Source organism: Zootoca vivipara, chromosome 2 (assembly GCF_965207765.1).
Source record: "Zootoca vivipara chromosome 2, rZooViv2.hap1.1, whole genome shotgun sequence".
Taxonomy (NCBI): domain Eukaryota; kingdom Metazoa; phylum Chordata; class Lepidosauria; order Squamata; family Lacertidae; genus Zootoca; species Zootoca vivipara.
Genome location: NC_142584.1, coordinates 5,372,686 through 5,397,579, shown reverse-complemented (window position 1 = coordinate 5,397,579; position 24,894 = coordinate 5,372,686). Strand labels below are relative to the sequence as shown.

General features: G+C 48.9%; 3 protein-coding genes across 3 annotated transcripts; 2 read left to right on the top strand and 1 right to left on the bottom strand.

Annotated features, from left to right (window-relative positions):
* The first annotated feature begins 383 nt into the window (after positions 1–383).
* On the top strand, positions 384–1,642 carry LOC148686698 (histone H4). Its single transcript, XM_088661226.1, has one exon. The coding sequence runs from the start codon at positions 1,258–1,260 to the stop codon at positions 1,567–1,569; it is 312 nt and encodes a 103-aa protein (XP_088517352.1). The 5' UTR covers positions 384–1,257; the 3' UTR covers positions 1,570–1,642.
* Positions 1,643–1,840: 198 nt separating this feature from the next.
* LOC118077767 (histone H2A type 2-B) lies at positions 1,841–2,300 on the bottom strand. The gene has a single exon (XM_035101489.3). It carries the CDS (start codon positions 2,298–2,300, stop codon positions 1,911–1,913), a length of 390 nt encoding a protein of 129 aa, XP_034957380.1. The 3' UTR covers positions 1,841–1,910.
* A 421-nt stretch (positions 2,301–2,721) lies between these two features.
* On the top strand, positions 2,722–3,102 carry LOC118081443 (histone H2B 5-like). Its single transcript, XM_035107930.3, has one exon. The coding sequence runs from the start codon at positions 2,722–2,724 to the stop codon at positions 3,100–3,102; it is 381 nt and encodes a 126-aa protein (XP_034963821.1).
* The last annotated feature ends 21,792 nt before the right edge of the window (positions 3,103–24,894 follow it).

Below are 24,894 nucleotides of genomic sequence, written 5' to 3'. Positions count from 1 at the left end.
AGTTAATGTGTCAGCTTTGGTCTCGTGAGCAGCTGGTCAATTATAGATGTATCCTTTTAATTATTATCATAATCATTGTTAATTTTATTACTCGCCCTTAACACGCAGGTCCCAGAGATGTGCGTAATAGAGGTGCGTAATGAAGCTCCGCTCCACGCTGGTGGAGCTTAGTTTAGAGGGGACAAAGGTCTGCCTTGTGTCCAAGCAGATCCACCTTGTAGAACCTGATTGAGAGTGTATGTGTCCTGGGAAATAGGGGGTCACATTCAAACAAGATCGCCAACCATGATTCTAGATTCAGGTAGGTAGCCGTGCTGGTCTGACGCAGTCGAAATAAATAAAATAGGTGCTACTGGACAATTTTTTAATTATTTATTTAGATCGCCAACATTACTCTGTATGAGGAGACAGAACTCAGTCCATGTTGACGATTAAGTTCCATCAGTAGAAGTTGAATTTTACTAGATTCTAGAACTTGGGTGGAAGAGCATGCTTTACCTTGGCTTTAACGGAACTACTGAATTGGGGGGGGGGATGTTTATTGCAGGAAATACACGTTATACTGGAAATGTCCTAGTTCTAACTACTAGGACTACTAGTTCTAACTACTAGTACCTCAGTTCGGGAATGCAGCAAGCCATACTTGCTGTCACATCTCTGCAGGAAAAACACAAAAATTTCCTCCTACTACTAACGTGAGGATGAAGAAGAAAGGAATTAGGTAATGAGGGAACCAACTCTAAGAGTATCCCTCAAACCTGAAGAAAGGCTGTTAAAGGAGGGACTAGACTAGAGCTGCCCTCTCATGTAGGTACATCAACCTTCAGCGTAAGCTGGGTTGTATTCCGACACTTGATGGGATGACATTACAAAGCAGCTTTCATATGCTTAGATTGTACCATTATCCTAGTAGTGGTCAGAGTTTTCAGGGACCCTACAAAGAAATGAAGGGGGAGAAAGTGAATTGCACGTCATAAAAATACCTTTCTACGCCTGCTCAAAAGCAGAGAAGGCGCCAAGTACGCCTCAGTTAAATTGTTGCAGCTAATTTATTACTGGCTGTTTTGAAATACTGTTGCGTTTTATTGGAGAAGCTTCCTTAGCATTGCCCTATAGCGTTGTTGTAACTGTATACGCTCATGTGTTCACTCCCCGCTCGTCCCTCCCCTCACAGTTTTCCTTCAGGTCGGCTTACAGACTATATAAACTGAAACTGCTCTCTGTCGCTTTCATTTATAAGGTGTTTGAAACTTTAGGATGTCGGGACGCGGCAAAGGCGGGAAGGGTCTTGGGAAAGGGGGTGCCAAGCGCCACCGCAAGGTGTTGCGCGATAACATCCAGGGCATTACGAAGCCTGCTATTCGCCGCTTGGCTCGTCGTGGAGGAGTCAAGCGCATCTCTGGTCTGATCTATGAGGAGACCCGGGGCGTGCTGAAGGTTTTCCTGGAGAATGTCATCCGCGATGCCGTGACTTACACGGAGCACGCTAAGAGGAAGACCGTGACGGCGATGGATGTGGTCTATGCCTTGAAGCGCCAGGGCCGCACGCTGTACGGATTCGGCGGCTAAAATTAGGCAATGCCGTAGTAGCATTAGCAGTTACCCCCCACAAAAAACAAAAGGCCCTTTTAAGGGCCATCCACGTTTTCATCAAAAGAGTTGTGCTGCCGCTTATGTTTATACTACCATTTCTAAATCCTATTGCAGATCATGTGCAGCGAAGCAAAAATGTTACTCCCCTTGAAATAAGTCAAAAGCTCCTTGCGCGGGGTGGGGGTAAAGGTACTTAATTACGAACGCATTTCACTACGGTAGTGATTTTTTCCAGCCTTTTACGGTATTTGTGGGTGGCTCTTAAAAGAGCCTTTTTTATGCAGATGTACGTTTTGTTGGGTGAAGAGCCCGCTTCCTCATTTGCCTTTGGGCTTGTGGCTCTCTGTCTTCTTGGGAAGCAGAACAGCCTGGATATTGGGCAAGACTCCACCCTGGGCAATAGTGACTCCTCCCAGCAGCTTGTTCAATTCTTCGTCGTTGCGAACCGCCAGCTGCAGATGACGGGGAATGATCCTAGTTTTCTTGTTGTCCCTGGCAGCGTTGCCAGCCAGCTCCAGTATTTCAGCTGTGAGATACTCCAGCACTGCGGCCAGGTAAACGGGGGCTCCCGCGCCGACCCGCTCCGCATAGTTCCCTTTCCGGAGCAGGCGGTGTACGCGGCCGACGGGGAACTGGAGGCCAGCGCGGGAGGATCGCGATTTCGCCTTGGCTCTCGCCTTCCCACCTTGCTTGCCGCGGCCAGACATGGCGACACCGACTCAGGTCTGCTCAGAGGCGAAGCAAAAAATAAAACTGCAATTAGGAAGAAAAGAACCCCCGGCGCCTTTTATGCCCTCCTCGCATAGGGAAGCGCAATTACGGATTGGTCAGATCTGTCACCAGCATTGCAGAGCCAATAAGAAGACAATTTCTAAAGGCGGCCAATCGAGAGCGGAGAGGCAGCTGCCGCCCAATGAAAACCCGGCGCTTGCAGTACACTAATTTGCATGTGCGTGCTCAGTGGCGGCGCTACAAAATGCTGTCCTCAGCCAATGGAAACGTTCGGCGTTGGAAGCCTTCATTTGCATAGGGAGACTATAAATACATGGGTGGGATGATTTCGCCTTTTTCACACTTCGCTTTCCCCCCCTTTTTGGTGGTAAGTAAAGTAGGGGGCCTTCCATCACAATGCCCGAGCCAGCTAAGTCTGCTCCCGCTCCCAAGAAGGGCTCCAAGAAGGCGGTGACTAAGACGCAGAAAAAGGGCGACAAGAAGCGTCGCAAGAGCCGCAAGGAGAGCTACTCCATCTATGTCTACAAGGTGCTCAAGCAGGTTCACCCCGACACCGGCATCTCCTCCAAGGCGATGAGCATCATGAATTCCTTTGTGAACGACATCTTTGAGCGCATTGCCGGAGAGGCTTCTCGCTTGGCTCATTACAACAAGCGCTCCACCATCACCTCTCGGGAGATACAGACGGCCGTGCGCCTCTTGCTGCCTGGGGAGTTGGCCAAGCACGCGGTTTCGGAGGGCACCAAGGCTGTCACCAAGTACACCAGCTCCAAGTAAGCAGATTGTGCTGCTGAGTAAGGCCACCCAGAACCCAAAGGCTCTTTTAAGAGCCACCCACTTTTCTTATAAGAGAGCGAGTCGCTTGTCTCCAAACTGCAGTATGTTTACCTGGCACGTTGGCGTCCTTTCCCCCCTCCCTTCTTGCAATAAAAGGCAATGACTTACATTTCCCCAGAAATACTTACTGCGGCAACCTATCAAACAAGTGCAACGTTTCCCTCTTTCCGCCCATCCTCCGTTACATCATTTCGTAGATTGTTTTGCAGCCACACTGTTCTGGATTTTGCTTTTGGCACAGGAATTTCAGATTAGTACTGCCTTAATATCTTTTTTAAAATGCTACAATTTTGAAAAAAAAAGCCCTAATCTCCATAAACTGAATCTAGGTATATAGCTTGCAGTAGGTTACGTTCTGCGAAGATTGTCCCGCTAGTTAGAACACCTTAGCACCTCGTCCGTTTTAGGGGCAGAGAAACTGACTTGAATGCTCCGTCCTTCGACCTGTATGCAATTCATCAATACCTGGGCAAGTAGGATCGATCTAGTCATGGGGAGGGTCCTGTTCGCTCGCTGCTCCCGATTCACTCCCCCAAAGAATCGGCTCAGCGGGAGCCTTTATTTAAGTCTTGAGACAACAGTCACTTTGCATATGGATTGTTGGTGTCCTGCTGGGCACTTTTCTAAGCTTCAGAGATCCTGGTTGCGTGGGGCGCGGGTGGGGACACTGGAGGCATAGCATCCTCAACAGGCTTCCTAGGAAAATGATATGGCGCGGAGCGGGGGGAGCCCTATGTAACAAGTGCAAGCGGCTTCCGTATTAGGAAGAATATGATCGCTACAGAATAAACAGTGCGATCCCTGTTCCCTTGGTGTTTTTACAGCCCTCTTCTATGACGTTCTCTATACTGCCACCTAATGGGCATATGCAGAGTTGATCGAAATATGGTCTGCAGAGGGGCCAGCTGGATTCTACCTCAATGTTGTTGTTGTTTAGTCGTTTAGTCGTGTCAGACTCTTTGTGACCCCATGGACCAGAGCACGCCGGGGACTCCTGTCTTCCACTGCCTCCCGCAGTTTGGTCAGACTCATGTTCCTGGCTTCGAGAACACTGTCCAATCATCTCATCCTCTGTCATCCCCTTCTCCTTGTGCCCTCCATCTTTCCCAACATCAGGGTCTTTTCCAGGGAGTCTTCTCTTCTCATGAGGTGGCCAAAGTATTGGAGCCTCAGCTTCACAATCTGTCCTTCTAGTGAGCACTCAGGGCTGATTTCCTTCAGAATGGATAGGTTTGATCTTCTTGCAGTCCATGGGACTCTCAAGAGTCTCCTCCAGCACCATAATTCAAAAGCATCAATTCTTCGGTGATCAGCCTTCTTTATGGTCCAGCTCTCACTTCCATACATCGCTACTGGGAAAACCATAGCTTTAACTATACAGACCTTTGTCGGCAAGGTGATGTCTCTGCTTTTTAAGATGCTGTCTAGGTTTGTCATTCCTTTTCTCCCAAAAAACAGGCGTCTTTTAATTTCATGACTGCTGTCACCATCTGCAGTGATCATGGAACCCAAGAAAGTAAAATCTCTCACTGCCTCCATTTCTTCCCCTTCTATTTCCCAGGAGGTGATGGGACCAGTGGCCATGATCCATATCCAGTTCTAACTGTAGCTTCTTGTCCCACATAGAGATTTCTCAGGAGACAGATGAGGTGATCAGGCACTCCCATTTCTTTAAGAACTTGACATAGTTTACTGTGGTCTACACAGTCAAATGCTTTTGCGTAGTCAATGAAGGAGAAGTAGATGTTTTTCTGGAACTCTCTAGCTTTCTCCATAATCCAGCGCATGTTTGCAATTGGGTCTCTGGTTCCTCTGCCCCTTTGAAATCCACCTTGTACTTCTGGGAGTTCTCTGCTTAAGCCTGCCTTGTAGAATTTTAAGCATAACCTTGCTAGCGTGTGTATTCTTGCCACCTCTTCTTGATGTCTTCTGCTTCTGTTAGGTCCTTACCACTTTTGTCCTTTATTATGGTAATATTTGTACGAAATGTTCCTTTCATATCTCCAATTTTCTTGAACAGATCTCTGGTTTTTCCCATTCTGTGGTTACCCTCTATTTCTTTGCATTGCTCATTTAAGAAGGGCCTCTTGTCTCTCCTTGCTATTTTTTGGAAGTCTGCATCCAATTTCCTGTATCTTTCACAATCTCCCTCACATTTTGCTTGCCTCCCCCCCCCCCACCGCTATTTGTAAGGCCTCATTGGACAGCCACTTTGCTTTCTTGCATTTCCTTTTCCTTGGGATGGTTTTCTTGCTGCCTCCTGTATAATGTTACGAGCCTCTATCCATAGCTCTTCAGGCACTCTGTCCACCAAATCTAAATCCTTAAACCTGTTCCTCACTTCCACTGTGTAATCATAAGGGATTTGATTTAGATTGTGTTTTACTGGCCCAGTGGTTTTTCCTACTTTCTTCAGTTTAAGCTGGAATTTTGCTATAAGAAGCTGATGATCTGAGCCACAATCTGCTCCAGGTCTTGTTTTTGCTGACTGTACAGTATAGAGCTTCTCCATCTTTGGCTGCAGAGAATATAATCAATCTGATTTTGATGTTGCCCATCTGGTGATGTCCATGTGTAGAGTCGTCTCTTGTGTTGTTGGAAAAGAGTGTTTGTGATGACCAGCTTTTTCTCTTGACAGAACTCTATTAGCCTTTGTCCTGCTTCATTTTGAACTCCAAGGCCAAACTTGCCGGTTGTTCCTTTTATCTCTTGATCCCCTACTTTAGCATTCCAATCCCCTATAATGAGAAGAACACCCTTCTTTGGTGTCATTTCTAGAAGGTGTTGGAAGTCTTCATAGAACTGGTCAATTTCACTTTTTGCAGCACTGGTAGTTGGTGCATAAACTTGGATTACTGTGATGTTAAAAGGTCTGCCTTGGATTTGTATCGAGATCATTCTATCATTTTTGATATTGCATCGCAGTACAGCTTTCACCACTCTTTTGTTGACTATGAGGGCAACTCCATTTCTTCTACGGGATTCTTGCCCACAGTAGTAGATATGATGGTCATCCGAACTGAATTCGCCCATTCCCTTTCGGCTTTGGCCCAGCTGCTTCATCAGCTCTGAATCTACTTGTACTTGTCCTCCGCTCTTCCTCAGTAGCATGTTGGACGCCTTCCGACCTGAGGGGCTCATCTTCCAGCGTCATAACTTTTATATGCCTGTTGTCTTTGTCCATGGAGTTTCCTTGGCAGGGATACTGGAGTGGCTTGCCAGTTCATTCTCCAGGTGGATCACATTTAGTCAAAACTCTCCACTATGACCTGTCCATCTTGGGTGGCCCTGCATGGCATAGCTCATAGCTTCTCTGAGTTGTTCAAGCCCCTTCGCCATGACAAGGCAGTGATCCTTTACCTTTACCTGCTATTTAGTGCTGAGTGCATTGGAGTAGGACCTCGGAGACTGGGGTTCAAATCTGATATCACACGAAGCATTAGGGCTTGGTTACAGCGGTGAGGGTATTGGCGGCGAGCCCTTTTGGCTCGGGTGGCGGTAGGCATTGGAATATGGTGTTGTCTGGCGTGTTCGAGGACTGGTTGTGGCCATCATCCAACCCTCCTCTTATAGGGGTATCCCCTTAAGGGATCCGGCGGTCGTGGATCCCGTCCGACGCCCTGCTGGTGGCTAGGGCCATGGCACGACCCCGGTGGCACCAGGGTGAGCTTTCAGTTGTATTTGCATCAACAGGCTCCTCCCTTGGGGTGTTAACCTGATATGACCCCCCCGCCAAGCGGGGTGGAGTCACGCTTGCTAGCGAGTCCAATGCCTAAGCCAATACCTCTCACTTGCTTTAACCAATAAAGTGGTGGCCTTATTCTACCCATTAACCCCAATACCATGTGTCACTGTGTCTTTATTTATTGCGGGGGGCGGGTCCTCGAACCGCAAGATCCCTCCTCTTCAGAGAGGGGGGAATTTGCGGGCGGGACCCGCTCTACGCAGTGAGCAGGGGGCGGGTCCCGCCCCCCTGCTCCACCTTTACCTGCCGCGCTCAGGGCTGGCCAATAGGGCCAGCTGGGGGGCGGGGCTAACAGGTCTTTAAAATAGCGCGGCAGGCTCCAGATCGCCCCTTCTCGCCCCTGCACCCCATCGGATCTCATCGGATATATACCACCTACCTACTCTAACGATTCACAAAAGTGCTAGCCATTCCCACATTTGAGGAGATGTACAAAATTCAGATGAGTCGAAGGCTGCTGCCCTAAGGACAAAACACAAAACAGATACATCAATCATTTCCACCCAGAAAATATTTCTGCTACACTAATCTAGACTCTGGCAGCCAATGACAGGGATTCCTATGCCATGGATAAAGTCATTCAAATTAAGCAGATGAGCATATTTTATTGTTATCATTTTATATAGTCCTCATTCTGTTTCACTGTTTCTTGCAGCTTCTTCTGGTTTCTGTTAAGACATAAGCAATGTGCTTGCTCCTTGCTACCAAGGAGTGTGGTGGCGTCTCCTTCTTTGGAGGTCTTTAAGCAGAGGCTTGACAGGCATATGTCAAGAATGCTTTGATGGTGTTTCCTGCTTGGCAGGGGGTTGGACTGGATGGCCCTTGTGGTCTCTTCCAACTCTATGATTCTATGTGCAGTGAGTGCTGAGGCCAACCCCATAATAGCAACTGGAAAACTTAGCAATCATTGTGACTTTTAAGACTAGAGTAGATATTGCCCACACAGGGGCCTCATCTCTTTCTCCTAAGGCCACCCTGGCCCTTTCCTCCTGGGAGGACTAAGCACCCCCGTTGCCTCATGTGTTGTAGAGGACACTCTCCCAAACTGTCACCAGTGTGGAACTAACATTCAGGTGCCAGTCCATTCGGCTTCTGTAGATGGAATGGGAGGGGGCACATCTTGTCCTTTGCCTCCCAGGAAGGAAAACGTCTGGCCAGAGAGAGAGAGAGAGAGCTACATGTTCTTGTTTTGTTCAATTCAGCTGTCTGGCCACTGGAGGGCAGTGTACCACTTCCAAAACCATCAAAACTCTAATTGAGGAGTGAATCTTCTTATCCTCCAAGGCAAAAAGCTCAACGAACTCCAGTGGCCCATCATGTTTCAGTAAATGCTGCTCAAGCTAATCCTCCCCAAGGATGGGTACAGGCAGAGCTGTACATGCATTTAAAACACGTCACCCAAAGCCACTCAAATGACATGCCCAGAAGGATGCGACCTGCACAAGTCATGCAAATTTGCACCATTTGTTCTGGGTTTTTTTCAGATATAGCGAGAAGACAACTTCTATACAGAGCACTTAAGCCTTCCTACTTCTCTTCTCCCTATGAAATTTTACATGCAGCCATGAGGTCTAGAAACTTGTTTTTTTTTTTACAAACAACAACACAACCTTAGCATGCCCTCCAAGTGTCCTGATTTTCCAGGGACAGTCTCAAAATTACAGAAGATGTCCCAGTTTCTGATTTGATCCCAGAATGTCCCGGTTTTCTTTTTTCCTCCCCTCCGCATCTCAGAGAACAATTAAAAGTGGGGTGGGTGGGTGGGTGGGTGTGCCGGTGCAAAAACAGAGTCCTGATTATCCTGAAAATAAAATCCCTGCACCCAGTGAAGGAAATGGTAAAGCTGGCATATGAAGCCCTTCTTATAATTTTGAAGGAAAAGGTCACCAATACACTTTAAATCCAATATAAAAAAAAATTCCTTCAGTAGCACCTTAAAGACCAACTAAGTTTTTATTTTGGCATGAGCTTTCGTGTGCATGCACACTTCATCAGATACACTGAAACAGAAGTAACCAGACCCTTATGTATATTCAGAGGGTGGGGGTGGGGGTGATGGGAATGGGTGATGGGCTGATAGGAGTGGTAAACCTGTTGATGACTGTTAACGACTGTTAATGACTGCAATTGGTCTTGCAGGGGGGAGCAAGGGCTGAGGTGCTAAAGAAAGCTTGATCATGTATAATGAGATAAGAATCCTATGTCTCTGTTCATTCCAGGTGGCTCCATGGTTTTAAGCTTGCTAATGAGTTGCAACTGGCTCAAGATCTCCTGCCCCTTTCTCTCCCATTTTAATTTCTCTCGCTCTCTTTAAATTTGCTTACAGGAGAGCTGGGCACTGGGCACATCTCTGTTGCCTCTTGATCCCTCATGATGCAAAGTAGCGAGCAGGCAGTGCTGGGAGTCCTCAGCCACCTGCCCTCTATTTTTGCCCAGAGACATCCTTAAATTAGCATATGCAAAATGGATGTAAATTTGTGCCACAGGGCTGCACCCCTGGGTCCTTTTTTTAGTACCTAGCAACGCCCCTGGTTTTCTGATGAGTCTTTAATTAGAAAATGGGAAGTGGAAGCCACTGATATCGTAACAACAGCTCTGTGTGGCGCTGCCTCTTTCCCAAGCGTTGGCAGTGGAAGGGGGAGAGGCCTTCTCAGGGTTCGTTTCCTTCTGAAGTCTGGAGTCTCATGGCAGTTTTGTTTTACGGTACTTTACCATTATTATTTTATTTGGGCTTCAGTAAAGATCTCTTTTCCCCTCCCTTATTTCTTATGGGGGCAGTGTTACTGTTGGTGGAACAATTCACAGCCAAGACAGAGGAAAGGAAGAGACTGAAGATTTAATGTAGACGGTCTGCAAAGTGTCTGACTCAGTGCATCCTTTGTAACCTTTGAACAACAAACCTGAAAAATCCTTCCACTCCAGGTCAGATTTATTCCCCGTTTAAGAATATGTGCAGTCCTTAGATTATTGGGGGGGGGATTATTAACTGAATCCCGCACCTCTCAACTCCCTCTATTTTTGCCAAAACAACTCCCCTCATAGCTTTGTAAAAAACAGCAGCTTTCTAAACTTGCCAGCCCACTCTGCCCCTCCTTAAAATTTGAGGGCTGAATACGTAAAACAATTAAAACCACAGGGCTGAGTTTGTGTCACAATTCTGTGCAAGCGGAGAAAAGGTGCAGCAACAGAATCCAGCCTCCTGGCGCATCACCTTTCATGCACAGGTGTGGGTGGATTTTTTTAAAAAAAATGGGGAAAGTTTCTAGTCCTTATGATTTCACTGATATGCTTGAGAGCACATGATAGGCTTTTGAATCCTATTTGCTGTTCAGAAAAAGGAGTGCCACAGAAACTATTGGTGTCCATGGATGACATGCTATAGAGGAAGTGCAAGGGGGTTCCTTCCCTCACTTTTCAATGTGATTGTCCTGCTGTCATCTTCTTCCACAGCCACTATTGAGCTAGATCAGGATCCCCAAACTACGGCCTGCAGGCCAGATGAAGCCCAATTGGCCTCCCAATCTGGCCCGCGACGACCCCCACCGCCCACTGCCGCCACCCGCTCTTATGGCGCACAGCGCGGCTGCGCACTTCCAGATCAGAAAAAAGCACCGAAAATCGTTTGTGCACATGCGTATGGGCCTCTCCCGACCCAGAAGATGTCATTTCTGGTGCTCTTCCGGGTCGGGGGGAGGCCCATACGCATGCGCACAAACGATTTTCGGTGATTTTTCTGACCTGGAAGCGCGCCACAGCGCCAGTAGGTGTGTGTGTGCATGCGCACGGGCACATACTCCCCTGCCCTCCGGCCCACCGCGCGATCGGCGCGGCGGGCACCGGCCCAAAGCCGGGTAAGTCTGGGGACCTCTGAGCTAGATGGACCAATGGTCTGATGTGGGAGAAGATAGCTCCCATGAACAGAGAGGTAGTTGGGGAGACAGAGAGCTGGGAAAGGAGCTGAGGGCATTGAAGCTGACCAGGTCAGATGAGAGAGGCTGTCCAAGAACTTTCTGTGCATTGCCTGCAAGTTCACTGTTACTGGTGGGAGTGGAGCAGGGGCACCTTCATGAAACCAATGGTGCATAAGAAGACAAGAAAACCCCTGCTGGATTAGTCCAGCATGTTTCTGAATGTGGCCAGCCAGATCCCTACAGGAAGCCTCAAAGCAGGACCTGAAAGCAACGGCCACTCTCCCCTCCTGCAGTTTCCAGCAACTGCCCTTCAGAAGCACACAGCAGAGCCATCAAGATTCAGGTGGTCTTTCCCTCCTTATCCTCCATGATGGGATAGGAAGGGTGGGGTTAGGGACACGCCTTTATAGTGCCATGGCCATTGCATTGGCTTGCCAACGTTCTGCCCCAGGCCTGTTCAGGTGAGCAGCTCCTCTACTCCCCCCCTGCTAGTTAGAGCCAAGCCGCACCATGTTTGAGGGGGACAGGGAAGGATGCAAAGGTCTGGAGCCTGAATCTCAGTCTCTTCAACAAAATGGTTCAACCGGCACCATCAACAGAGGTCTGCGGTCCCAGAACAAGCAGGAGGGGCCTCAAATGCAGCAAAACTGACTTCCCACTTGGAGGAAGTGAAGTAATACACATTACCACCTATAGAGCACCCACCCACCAGGGTAAGCCCATTCTGCCCAGTCTAAAATTATTGAACTATGCCACTGTGAAGACTCCTTACAAGTGGTCAACCTGAAGATGGGTTTGCACACTTCTTTCCTCTCTCCCTCCCTTTCCACCTCTTCTCCCAGCTGCTTCTTGGAGGGCTCATCACCCACACTGCTGCTTATCCAGTGCAAAGAAAGCGCAGGTCCCAGTCAGAAGTGGCATGGAGCTTCTGCCCTTGGAAAACCCATGTTTTACTACTGAATCGGAGCAAACGGTAATATGCGAAAAACCAGATTCAGCAGTAAAATGTGGGGTTTCTTGGAGAAAGCGCTAGAATACCCACACCCACACACCGAGACAGACAGACAGACAGACAGACAGACAGACAGACAGACAGACTGACTGACTGCCAGCACATGGAGCTTTAAAAGCTGGACTTGCACCTAGAAATGTGGCACAAAAAGGAAGTCTAGATGAGTCCTTAGTCCCGTTTCTGGCTTGAGACAGATTAACCTCCTCGATCTTCCTAGGGCACTGACGTTGATGAGTTATAGTCCGCTTGGGAAAGGGATCTTAGCACTGTGGGTGATCACAAGCTCTCCAGTCCTTGCCGAAGAGCCCGGCTTCAGTCCCTGCTATTCCGAGGTGTGTGTTTCCAAAAGGGTCTCAGGTAGATGGTGATGTGAACAACCTCTGCTTAAGACCCTCGTGGAGAGCCTCTGCAAGACAGAATAGACAAGATGGGTTGAATGGACTAATAGTCTGATAAAGTATAAATTGTTAGGGCCCTGTGCCAGAGGACTCTGGAACATATTTTACTCCAGTACAGCAGGTGCGGGGAACTTGTGGCCCTCTAGATGTGGCTAAGCTAAAACTCCCAGCACCCATTGGGCCATGCTGGCTGGGGCTGATGGGAGTTGGAGTACACCATCTGGGAGACCCACAGGTCATGTGTGTCGTCTCCCCCGATCCTTGCTTCAGGTCACAGCTTCTCAAATGCTGTGGTACTGAGCCTTCCAAAACCTTAGGGAATTGACTTTTGACCCTCAGCTTCCTTACGTGCACTAGCTACAGTACAGAGGTGTCCGTGAGGGCTTAGCACACATTCCCAGGTAGCTATTTTGAGATGTTCTTTCTTCAGCCAAGGCTTGCCTGTGGTGTATCTCTACTTTAACCACAAAGAGCTCTTCTCCACCAAGCTCGTAAGGTAAACATGAGGAGGAATCAGCTGATAAGACTACCCCCACCCCCGCTAAAAAAATGGAACAAATACAGAAACAAAGATAACGGCTGAGAGACTCAGTAAATTGACCTCAAAAACACAGCTCCTGGATATCTGCTTGTGTCCGCCGTCTGCCAGGCGCACAGCCTCCCCCATCTTGCATGTCCACATGCAGATTTTGAAGAGATCCCAAAGGGTCCTGGCTCCTTATCTGCAGAAGCAAAGCTTTCCTCACCCTCTGTAATTAAGGAGACATTCAACTGTCTTCCAACCGCTGTGATAAAAAGAAGGTGGAGTGTTGGTGGGTGGGGTGAAGCAAGCAGGCAGAGAGCATGGCTTGGCAGAAATAAATCCCCCCTTGCCTTTTTAGATATGATGGATCAGCAAGGATGGGCGAAGTGTTCCCATCAGAGGGTGAGTTTGCATGTTGCCTGCTTTCATCCCTCAATGACCATGAGAGTTTTGTCAATTAAAAAGCCTTCAATTGATTCATCAATCAGTTGACTCTTGCTGATTTGAAAGAGTAGGTCTGCAAAAGAGGGATCCATTCCTGGCACACCGGGAAGGAGGCTCCACAGCTGTGGCAGCAGATCTGATAGGTCATGTGTCTCTTGTGTCTGCCTGGCGTTGTATGTCACTTTCCATAACACGTTGTTCACTGGGCATAAAACAGAAGAGGTATCTGCACCCTACTAGATGCTGCTCAACTACGACTCCCATCATGATCTGTAGACCTGCTGGTCAGGGACTGATGGGAGCTGAGGCTGCCATAGTTATATTTATGAAGTGCTTCACAGCCTGAAGCCATTAAAGCAGGGACCAACACGATAAAAATGAAATACAGCCGTACCTCGGTTGTCAAATGCATTGGTGCTCAGACAATTTGGCTCCCGAATGCTGCAAACCCAGAAGTGAGTGTTTCGGTTTGCAAACTTTTTTGGAAGCCAAACGTCTGATGTGGCTTCCATGGCTTCCGATTGAATGCAGGAAGCTCCTGCAGCCAATCGGAAGACACACCTTGGTTTTCGAACCATTCCGGGAGTCGAATAGACTGACAGAACAGTTTAAGTTTGACAACCAAGGTACAACTGTACATAAACTACAAGTCCTTAAAAAAAATCCCAACAAACTCTAAACACAATAAAGCCATCCATATGAAGTCTAAAAACAAGGAAACTATTTCTATAGGTGTAAAATCAATATCCCATAAATAAATGGGCCACATGTCATGAAAAGATTTCTAAAAAAAGGTCTTCAAGGAAATGCCTAAACATCCTGATGCAAGGCGCCTGTCTAATTGCAGCTGTTAATTGTTTCCGGACTTGGAGACCAGCAACATCTGGAGGGCCACAGGTCCTCCCCTCCTGGCATAAAGACTTCCACAACTATTACAGTTTAGCTCTCAAGTGCTACATGCCTGTCACTCATCCCAGGGCCTTTTCACTCAGTAGCCAGAGCCCTGGAGTCCTGGAAGGCGGGAGTAAGTTTCCTTCTTAATGGACAAGAGGGTCAAATGGAGCTTGCAGAGTCAGTCTCACCAGGCAGCTGCCACAGTCCATCGCTTTGGAAGGGGCACCTGCTGCTGACTGCTTGGATCCTGTAACTCCTGTCCTTGCTCCTCCTGCCACTTGCTCACCCGCTCTGAGCGCCAGAAAGCCATGGGCATGACCAGAAGGATCAGCAGCTGCTCCTGCAAGCTTGCTCATCTGCCTTTTCCCTAGGGGCGGTTGGTGGCAGACTTTGGGCTCTCAGATTTCCGTGGCACCTTGTGCGATGCTAAAATTCGGAGCCCTCCTCCACTCACACTCCATTCTACAGCACTGCAGCCAGAGCAGCCACAGTGGTTGTGCTACCCTAAAACTGCCTCTGGGCTCATTGGTGGGGCTTAGGACCAGAGGGAGATTGCAATAAGCCTGAGGGAGCCAGCCTTCCCTCTGGGCTTGGTTACATGCAAAAATGGTTCTTACTGACGATCTGGTTTATAACAACAGAGGCCAGGGAGGAGCTGCAGCTTACTGGTGGAGTATGTGCGTTCCCCGGTCAGAGCCGAGCTGAGCAGTTCTAGCTGAAGTAATGGCACCCAATCCTCATGCATTCAAAAAGATGACTTTCTCAGATGTGTGCATTGGGATGTCCCACCGTTTCACCCTGAGGTTCCCAGTGGCATAGCTGCCAAGTTATCCCTTTTTTAAAGGGATTTTCCCTTATGCTGAATAGGCTTCCTCGCGAGAAAAGGGACAGGACTTTGGAGCAGAGATCTGGGGGACCCCTGAATAGAATGAGCAATAGGACCCTGGAAAACACCATTTAACATGCCCCCTTCATAAGGCCAGGAAGTCCAGAGACTAAAATCATGTACATACCCCATTCCTAAGGCGGGACCTGGAAACTAGCTTATTCCAAATCAGACAGTTGGTCCACCTAGCTCAGTATTGTCTACACTGACTGGCAGCTGCTCTCCAGAGTTTCAGGCAGGAAGACTCTCACAGCCCTACCTGGAGATGCCGGGGATTGAACCTGGGACATTCAGCACGCAAAGCTGATGCTCTACCACTGAGCTACTGCCCTTGCCCAAGGAACCTCTGCTTCATGTCAGGCTTCATTTGCAGCTCGGGCTGGTTTATGGTGCATTCCCCCCACCCCCTCCACCTTTACTTCTGGAAAGAAGAGGGAGTGATGCTGCAGATTATGAAGCAGAGCTGGGATGAGCCCCAAGATCTGACCGTGGGAAAGTGCACGGGGATTTGCAATGTTTGCGATTAACTAATCCAACTCAGAGCATGACTAGAAACCAGATCCTCTGGGCCTTGTGGGCAATTGGGTATCATCCCGGCCTTGCAAAGTGAGCTGCAGACCACAGACGGCTGTAAGCCATTAACACACCCAGACAGCTATGCAGGACAGCATGAGCCAAGATAGAAATATGTGCGCACACAAACACACGCATTTCAAGAGGACTGTGTCAGTGAACACACAAACTTGAGCGTGTGATATGACCACACACACAATGCACTTCCACTTACTTTATGTATTTATTGTACTTACATCTTGCCTTTCCTCTAAGGGAGAGGAATGTTGATGGATTACAACTTCCACCATCCAACAACATCTGGGGGGCATCAAGCTTCCTCATCCTGGCATACATGACTCTCCTCCCCTATTTTATCATCACAGCAGCAGCCCTGTGAGATAGGTTAGACTAACCCAAGGCCCAAGGTCACCCAATGAGCTTCATGATGGAGTGAGGATTTGAATCTGGGTCTCCTCATCTTCAGAGGATCGCACGTAGCTGTGCTGGCAAAGGTTGGTAATCCAGGACAGATTAGTGGGGGGGGGGGTTAGACTTTGATCTGGGAGACTGTGGTTCAAGCCTCCCCACTCACACATGAATTTCACTGGGTCAGTGGTTGTTAGGAGGAGCTTCTGGGAGGCTATCACATGGGATACCGGTGAAATAATAAAAAGATCAGACTGGCAAACCCCTTTCACTGGTGTTGCCCAAAGTCTTTTAATCAGGCTCACTTTGGAGTAAGGGAGCAGAGACAGCTGCCCCCTGATTTCCACCCCCACCAATTCCCAGGTTCTGAATGTGTCTTTTTCCTTTTGTCTGCAGAAGGATCAGAACAGCTCTAATGATATATATAAAAAGATGCCTTCTCCAGCGGAAATTAGCATGTAGTTTGGAAAAGACTTGCCATGCTTTGAGGAAGCCTTTCCTTTCCTTTTCACCATGTACAAACATTTATTTTGTTCCACAGGCTTTAGAGCAGCCCAGGAGACAGAGTCTGTGACCCTGAAGGTGTTCTTGGGCTCCGACTCCCATCAGCCCCAGCCAGCCTGGCCAATGGTCAGGAATATGGGAGCTTTAGTCCAACAAACGCCAGCGGTCCCACATCCCAGCCAGTAGGGCCAGAGGTGAGCCTCAGATGAGCGTAAGCCAGACTTCTTTCAAACTGCCTTCATTCCTTTCAGTTGTTCAGTCGGAACAACTATGGGCAAAGAAGACATTGCAGAGAGAGAGAGGGAGGGAGGGAGCTCACAGTGGCTCTTTCAGTGGAGTGACCTTTAGCTTTGGCAATTGAAATGTTTGTTGTTTTAAGAAAGAAAGGTAGGATAAAACTGATCAGGCTCTACCTAGAGTCCAGCCCTGGGAAACCCTAGCTCAGATTACATCCCTGTTGGAAATTTAAGAAGCTGCTTTATGCCATCTGTCTGTCTAGCCCTGTGTTGTCCTACTCTGACTGGCAGCTGCTCTCCAGGGTATTGTGCTGACAGGGAGGTTTCCCTCATCACCCGCTACCTGATCCTTCTTGCTGGAGATGCCAGGGGCTGAGTCTGGGACCTACTCCATGATAATTCAGCTATGGCCCCTGACCCAAATGGCAAACCATCAGAACATCTCTGAGCAGCTGAACAGATGAACAGGGCAAAGGATTCTGTGTAGAGATAATTCTCTCCAAATCAGACTTCCCAGTTTGTCTGTGATCAGCATCTACACTTGGTCACGACAAAAGCCTTTGAGCGAGACTTCCTGCTGGGGGGAAAGAGTTTTTTGTTTTGTTTGGCCAAAGTCCTATCCAGAAAAGGGAAATGCTCTCTGTGTCAATGGTTTATCTGAGATTCCTGTCTTTGTGGCCCAAGATCTCAACAATCACTGGCTTTGCTAAGTCCCATTTCTTTTTCTGGATTCACTTATACTGTACACACAAACGGAATAATCATCATCATCATCCTCATCATACCACAAAGCAACTATGCAAAGCCTGAGGAAGGGCTGCTGCAATCCTCCTGTGTCCTTGTGCCAAATCCCCAAACCCAGGAATGGAAATTCACTTAAGGCTCCAGCATTCCCCGCGAAACGAGCCTGCCAAATAAATTGTGATCCTCCTTGCCAGCTCATACGTTCCCCTATAATCCCACATACATTAGCTGCTACTTTTATCATCACAAACCACACCACAGTTATTTGCTCTGATCAGGCCTCTAAATCAGAGAGTCTGAGTTCAACCGAAAGAGCTTCCCAGAGTCGAGAGAACTGTTCTGCTGAAGCTGCCCAAGGCCTGGGGCATCCGAGGCAGAAAACCTCACAGGCAACTGTCCCAGGGAGTAAAAGGAGTAAAAGGGAGTAAATTAAATAAATAATGAACTACAGTGGTATCTTGGTTTATGAACACAATTGGTTCCGGAAGTCTGTTCATAAACTGAAGCGTTCATAAACTGAAGCGAACTTTCCCATTGAAAGTAATGGAAAGTGGATTAATCTGTTCCAGACGGTCCACAAAGTACTTAAACTGAAGCGTTCATAAACTGAAGCAAACTTTCCCATTGAAAGTAATGGAAAATGGATTAATCCGTTCCAGACAGGTCCACGGAGTACTCAACCTGAAGCATACTTAACCCGAAGCATGGGTGTAATTGGTTCTGGAAGTCTGTTCATTAACTGAAGCGTTCATAAACTGAAGTGAACTTTCCCATTGAAAGTAATGGAAAGTGAATTAATCCGTTCCAGATGGGTCCGCGGTGTTTGTAAACCGAAAATTCGTAAACCGAGGTGTTCATAAACCAAGGTTCCACTGTATTTGCTACCATTTCTCCATACTCAAAATCACAAGGAATGACAGAGGGATTTGTGGAGCATAGGAATTCATTCATTCCCCCCCCCAATATAGTCCAGCCCACCACATGGTCTGAGGGACGGTGGACCAGCCCACGGCTGAAAAATGTTGCTGACCCACCCCCCTGTGATAGACCATCTGCTCAGCCCCGTCCTGGAGAGCATTGCAAGCTAACCAGGAAAACAAAACCATTCTGGCTAGGTTCTCTGCCCCCACCCCCACCCTGCTGCCTCCACTTTGGGGGGGGGGTCAGTTTCCCCTTACACTTTTGAATAGGCAGCTTGTGAACTAGGTTCCTCCCTCAAGCTCACCCCCAATCATCTCCCACAAGGAGTTCAAGGCAGTATACTTAGCTCCCTCCTCCCCCATTTTATTGCTGCAACAGCAACCCTGTGAGGTAGGTTGGTCTCAGAAGGAGCAAGCGGCTCAGTGAGCTTCATAGCTAAGTGGGAATTTGAGCCCTGTCCAATGCTCTGGCCACTCTGCCCCAGACTTGCAAAAAAAACACACCGAACACATGATTAGGGCTCTTTGGCCTTTGCCCACAGACCCTCCCAGCAGCCACAAGTCCCTCTCCTTAGCTATTTTTTATTTATTTTAAGAGTTAGCAACCCCAATTCTAGAGCTCGGCTCACTGGCATAGCCATTGGGGATGGGGATTCTGTGGCTCTCTAGATGTCTTTGGATTACTAGTTCGATCATTCATACCACTGGCAGCCTGGCTGTGGCCAAGGTCTCACCCTGGCTTCTGACACGAAAGAGAGAGAGAGAGAGAGAGAGAGAGAGAGAGAGAGAGAGAGAGAGAGAGAGAGAGAGAGAGGAGGGAGGGAGGGAGGGAGGGAGGGAGATTTTAGGATGCTTTCTATGACTGTAAGTTGTTTTCAACTGTTCTCATCATTGTGCTTTAAAACATCTGTAGGGCCACCCTCTGATTCAAGGCATTTCTTACTTGAAATTAAAGAGCTCAACGTTTGTTTGCTTCCCTCTCCCTCCTCCTCCCTCCCCAACCCCACCGCCGCTGCCACCTTCAACCTGGCCCTTTCTTCTCTGGTTGCCTCCAAAACGAGATGTTAAACGGACAAGCAGGAGCGGACTTCAGGTGTCAAAAGCCTAGAGAGAAAGAAGGCGCCAGCAGGCAGGCGCTGCACCTGCGAGTGACATGGGAAACGTGGTTTGCCTTTTGATCTGATAAGCACCCGCACTGCAGGTGCAGAGTGGGAAAAGTGAGAGGCAGGCTTGGGGTTTTTGCATCTTCTCCTCCATTTAACTACTTCCTGCGTCAGTGCTTTCCTTTAACCCTCACAGCACCAAGCAGGTAAGGGATGTAGGCTGTACACTGCAGGGACTACAGGTCGGGGTAAAAAAAATGCAAGAACAAAGCTGTTGGATCAGTTGTAGGGCCATCTAGTCCAGAAGCCTCTTCCCAATCTTGGCTGACCAGATAAAGCCCACAGACAGGGCACAAAGGCAAACAGCCCTTCCCTATGCTTTGTCCTCAGCATTCGGTATCAGGTACAGGGGTCCCTTCACCTTTTTATACTACCTTTGAGCAAGGAAGATCCATTTGGAATAGAATTATCGTCCAGCATTTTGTCCAATTTTTGTTTTATTTTGTTAAAGCCGTCTGGGCTAGAGGTGATCAAGAAATCTTGTGGCAGAAAATTCCACTAGCTAATTATTTATTTAGTTATTTTATTTCTTAAATTTGTATCCCGCCTTTCATCCAATGATCTCAGGTCAGGGCAGTTCACAGCATAAAAACACAAGATAAAATGCAAAGTGCAAATAAGTACTTGTTTGTTTCTTCTTCTGAATCAGCTGCATCTTTTGCCAACCTGGTGCCCTCTAGATCTTCTGGACTACAACTCTCATCAACTCCAGCCAGCACAGCTGGGGCTGTTTTGCAGGGGGTTGGAAGATGACCCTCTGGGTCCCTTCCGGCTCCACAGTTTCATGACTGGTGAAGCCTGATCTCCTGCCTATGAAGTCCTGCTGTCAGTGCCAGCACTGGGGGGTTGGGGGTTGGAGGCTTTAGGCAAGACACTCTCAACAGGTCCCGTCCATCAGCCTATTCCCTTCTTGGCATTGTGGCTAGCTGTTGCTGCTCCTCTCCCCCACCAGTTCTTGCCAGGTGCAGCCACTGAGCAAGCAGGTCCAGTGGTTAGCTCCTCCCCCAAGCTGTTGTTTGTTTGCAAGAGTGAGAGACAAGTGAACAAGAGGTTGCAATGGAGAAGGCAAAGCCCAGTGGGCTGAGTCTTCTCAATGGTGCCACCTTGGCAGGTGCCCAACCAGACCAACCTTTGATGTTGGCCCTGCCTGTTGTTTGCAATGAGAAACATTCCTCTCTGTTGACTTTCTCTCCACCATTCATGATTTTGGAGATCTGTATCACCTCTACCCACTGGCCGCCTTCTTCTTTTCTTCCCAGATTGGGAGATTTGCCAGGGGTGCTGTGAGGCAGAAGGGCCTGGCAACGCAATCCTAGGCATGTTTGCTTAGAAGTATGTCCCATTAACGTCAGGGAAATTTGCCCCTCAGCAGGTGGGTTCAGGATTGCAGCCTTCCTATGTCTAGGACCACTGTTTGAGCTTCCGGAATTGGTCAAGTGGTCATCCTAGCCGGAAGCCTTCAGATTCTTTCACCTCTTTTTGTGTGGGTGAGCAAGAATTGCCACTATTTTCCTGGTCCTGTTCCAAAACTTTTAATGGCAGCTGAGACATAGAAATGTAGGAAGTGTGAGAAGCATTTTCCACAACATAATGGGGTGGCCAGGTTGGTTTCTAGGGCCCACTTTGTGTATTGTTTCACCGGCCTTAGCCACAACCTGGTGTCATCTGCACCAGCTTCTAATCTAACTCATTTCCAAACACAGTTCAAAGTGCTGGTTCTGACCTTAAAAGCACCAAATGATTTCAGAGACGAGGATGTTTGAAGGAGTCCCTCTTCCCATTGAATCCTGTCCACCCATTGTACTCAACATCAGAGGCTCTGCTATGCATCCCACCACCTTCAGAGGTATGATGGGCTGGCACCCGAGATAGATTTTTTATTTTGTGGAACCAAGATTACAGAACTTCCTCCACACAGAGGCTTGGTTGGCTTCCTCTTAAGCTGTAGGTGAGTTGTGAAGGCTGAACAACTTCTAGTGGTTTCGTGTAGATGTTAAACAATATGAAGATTGGGGAAGAGCCCAGAATTTGTGGCCCTCCAGATATATATATATATTTTTGGGGGGGCTCCAACTCATGTCAGCCCCACCCAGCATGGCTAATGGTCAGGGAAGATTGGAGTTGTAGTCCAACAACATCTGGAGGCCTCCAGATTCCCCATCCCAGCCATTGGACAGTGGGGGGGGGTGTCGTCTCCTGGTGCCTGTGGCTCTGCAGTAACCACCCAACTAATTCCCCAGGTTTCCCTCTCCATCTGCACACAGACGCGGTCACCTTGCACAGGTCAGTGCACAACTCAGAAGATTTTGTGGGTTCTTTTATTTGTTGGTGGGAGGGCAGTCAAAAAGGCAGCAGCACAGGGAAGGCAGAAGCTGAATAAGAGAGAAAGGAACGTCATTTAGAAGAAACACACTCAAAATACGCTGGGTACTTTTGAAATGGTGGGGTAGAAAAGATACAGATGAGAAGCACTGGGCAAAATAGAGGTGCCAACTAATTGGTGGCGGCGGTGGGGAGGCACTGAACCAACCCGGCTTGTTCCTGTACCTTTAAACAGCCACCTAAAATGGGATTGCACATTTCCCCCTGCTGATATCTGCTTGCTTAGCTGTGGCTAAATGCCCAGCTGCAGCAACAGGTAGAAAAGTTGGCAACCCTAACCCGAAACTAATGCTTCACAATATGCCATGGGTAATACTAGCTGTGTGGTACTATTCACCAGTAGAAATCCAATGAGGGAGATCTAGTGCTCTGCCCTGGCCCATTTCCTAAGGCATACTTAAAAGAAAAAGAAAATTTCTAGAACTCTGTTATGGCCTTTATGAAACACACCCAAGCTCACACTGGGAAACCATTTTTTCCTTTGGGGGCTGTGGGGTGGGGGTGAGTATGGTTGTAATGCAGGGGTGGGGAGAATGGAGCCATCAGATCGAAGCTGCCTCTCCCTGCTGAGTCTCTGTTTAGTTTGCAAAAGTCCGTCCATTTCCAGCTTAGTGTGATTTCAAGGAATGACAGAACTGTAGTGTTGGAAGCCCCCCTTTTAGCACCAGGGTGTGGAGGCTCTGGCTAGCTCTCCCCTAAATCCCTAGGTGGAATCCTAATAAAGTCTTTTTTAAAAATTTATTTTTAAGCATCTGTGGACCGTTGTCTATTTCCTGAAGTCGGCTGGGCTTTCCCTATAGGGTGCATTTCTTTCCTCCCCTTTAGCAGCTGTTCCTCATTCAACCCCCCCTTCCTGTTTTGTTGGAATATTTGAATCTCCCCTCCAGGGGCTGCGACAGGAAAGGGGAGCAAACAGCTGCACATGTTCTTCGCAGCCTCCTTCTCATGCCCCTCTTTTTTTTTCCTATTTGGAGCAGCTATAAATAGCTCCAGGCAGACTGAAAGAATCATGGATTGTAACTGGGGTTACTAGTCATAAAATGGAGATCAGCTGTCGCTGCCACACATTACAGCTGCTTCTGAGCCAAGCTGTGCTTTGGCAGAGGGTGGCGAGAGGTGCCAGGCAAATGCATTCTGTGTGCCCCATCTCCATAGAGCACATCGTTACAGGAAATAGGAGGGAGGAAAGTGACCAGGGGCAATAACATCAGCTGCAAACTTCTCAGATATTAAACAAGGCAGTTTACTTCGGTGTAAGCCACCCACACTGAAATCAGCAGGCTATGTTTTATTTATTTGATTTCTGTACCACTGCTTATCATCTGTGATCCCAGGGTGGTTTACAAATACAGTTGCTTATTTAATTAACAGATTAAAGCCAAACAACAGAGGAGCATTCATCAATTGCAACTGGCCAGAGCAAATCAGCCACACCAAAAACAGGCACACAGTAACAGGCTGTGCCACTGCAGGCGGGGGGGGGGAGGCAGATGGGATTGTGGCCCCGGGTGCAAAATTCTGAAGGGGTACAACCAGGTGCACCCACAAAGGCATTGGCTTCCACGGGAATCCACGTCCTTCCCCAGGGAAGGTGGCAGAGCAGCCCGTTGGGTAGCTGTCACTGCTGCCCAAGCATGTCCTGGCAGGCCTTGTCCCTGGTTCCCTGTTTTCCACTGTCTGCTGCCTGCCTGCTATCTGGGGTTCCAGGTCAGTGTTTGCTCACGCCGTGCTTGGCACACCATGCTCTCCGGATGGCAGCAGGAGCAGCCCAGGCCCACAGTGAGCAGGCACAGATGGAGGGAGGCGGGCAAGGGGTGACCCCAGTCCTCTCCACAGATGTCAGGGGGTTCATTCGCCAAGGGCTGCATAGGCTGGCTGGGCTCCCCACGGTGCGGGTGGGCAGGCGGCACAGCATGTCCCTCCTTGGCTCTGGGCGGAGGGTGGTCCAGTGGCAGCAGCTTGCCTGCCCCAGGTGCCTGCAACCCATGCCATGCCACTGTGCCAGTCAGGGGTGTCGCAACGGGGTGGGGGACAGGCCGCCCCTAGCTCCACTCTGTGGGGGGCAGCGAACTCTGTGGGGGACAGCACCCCCACCGCACCTCCACCGACGCGACCACAGCCATCGAGGAGAGGCCCTGATGTTGCTGGCTGCCACTCTGTTGAGTGGCATGCGAGCAGCCAACGAGCCCCTCGCCTCGCCCCTCCCAGGATCGCTCCTCCCAGGATCTGCTGTGGGGGCATCCACAGCACGCATAGAAAGAAAGCGGCAGGGAGGAGGGAGGCACACAGCAGCCTCATGCATCCCTTCTCCCTGCACAGAAATGTTTGTCACAGGGGTGTCCGTAGCGCATGTGAGTTACAGACGCCCCACCCCCCAGCGGGCTGCCTTCGGGTTTGCCGCCTCGGGTGGCCAGGAGGCTAGCTACGCCGCTGGTGCCAGTGTCATAGCAGGAAGAAAAGTGCATCTCATGAAGTGGACTCGAGTCCATGAGAGCTTATGCTGCAATAACATGTTCTATTCTTTAAGTTGATGTTCATGCATGCAAGTTTTTTTTGCAACATCCACAAAATGCCAACTGACAATTCCTCATTTAACCCTGAAAATCCTAATCACCATCATTATCATTTGTATTTATGTAATACAATGTAATTGTATTTGTATTTGAACTTCACACAGGCTTCGCGCTGCCCAAATGGTCCACCCGCTGTTTCCCTGCTGTAGGGCGGTGGAGTGGGAGGAGGCAGGCAGACTCTGGAGGCCCCACAGTGTGCCCCGCCCCTATGGGCGGCTCTCCCCACCCTCAAGGGTGGCTCGCACCGCCCCTGGGCACGCCGCCCCAGGCGCCCAAGCAGCTTCCTCCGCCATTGTATGGCAGTCAGCAGGTGGGATTTCAGATCTTGGCAAACCCTTTTAGTCTTTCCCTTGTCTAGCATTGGTTTCTCTGGCTCCACTGACCCCTAGCATGTGGCCCACAGAAGGCTGCCCAGA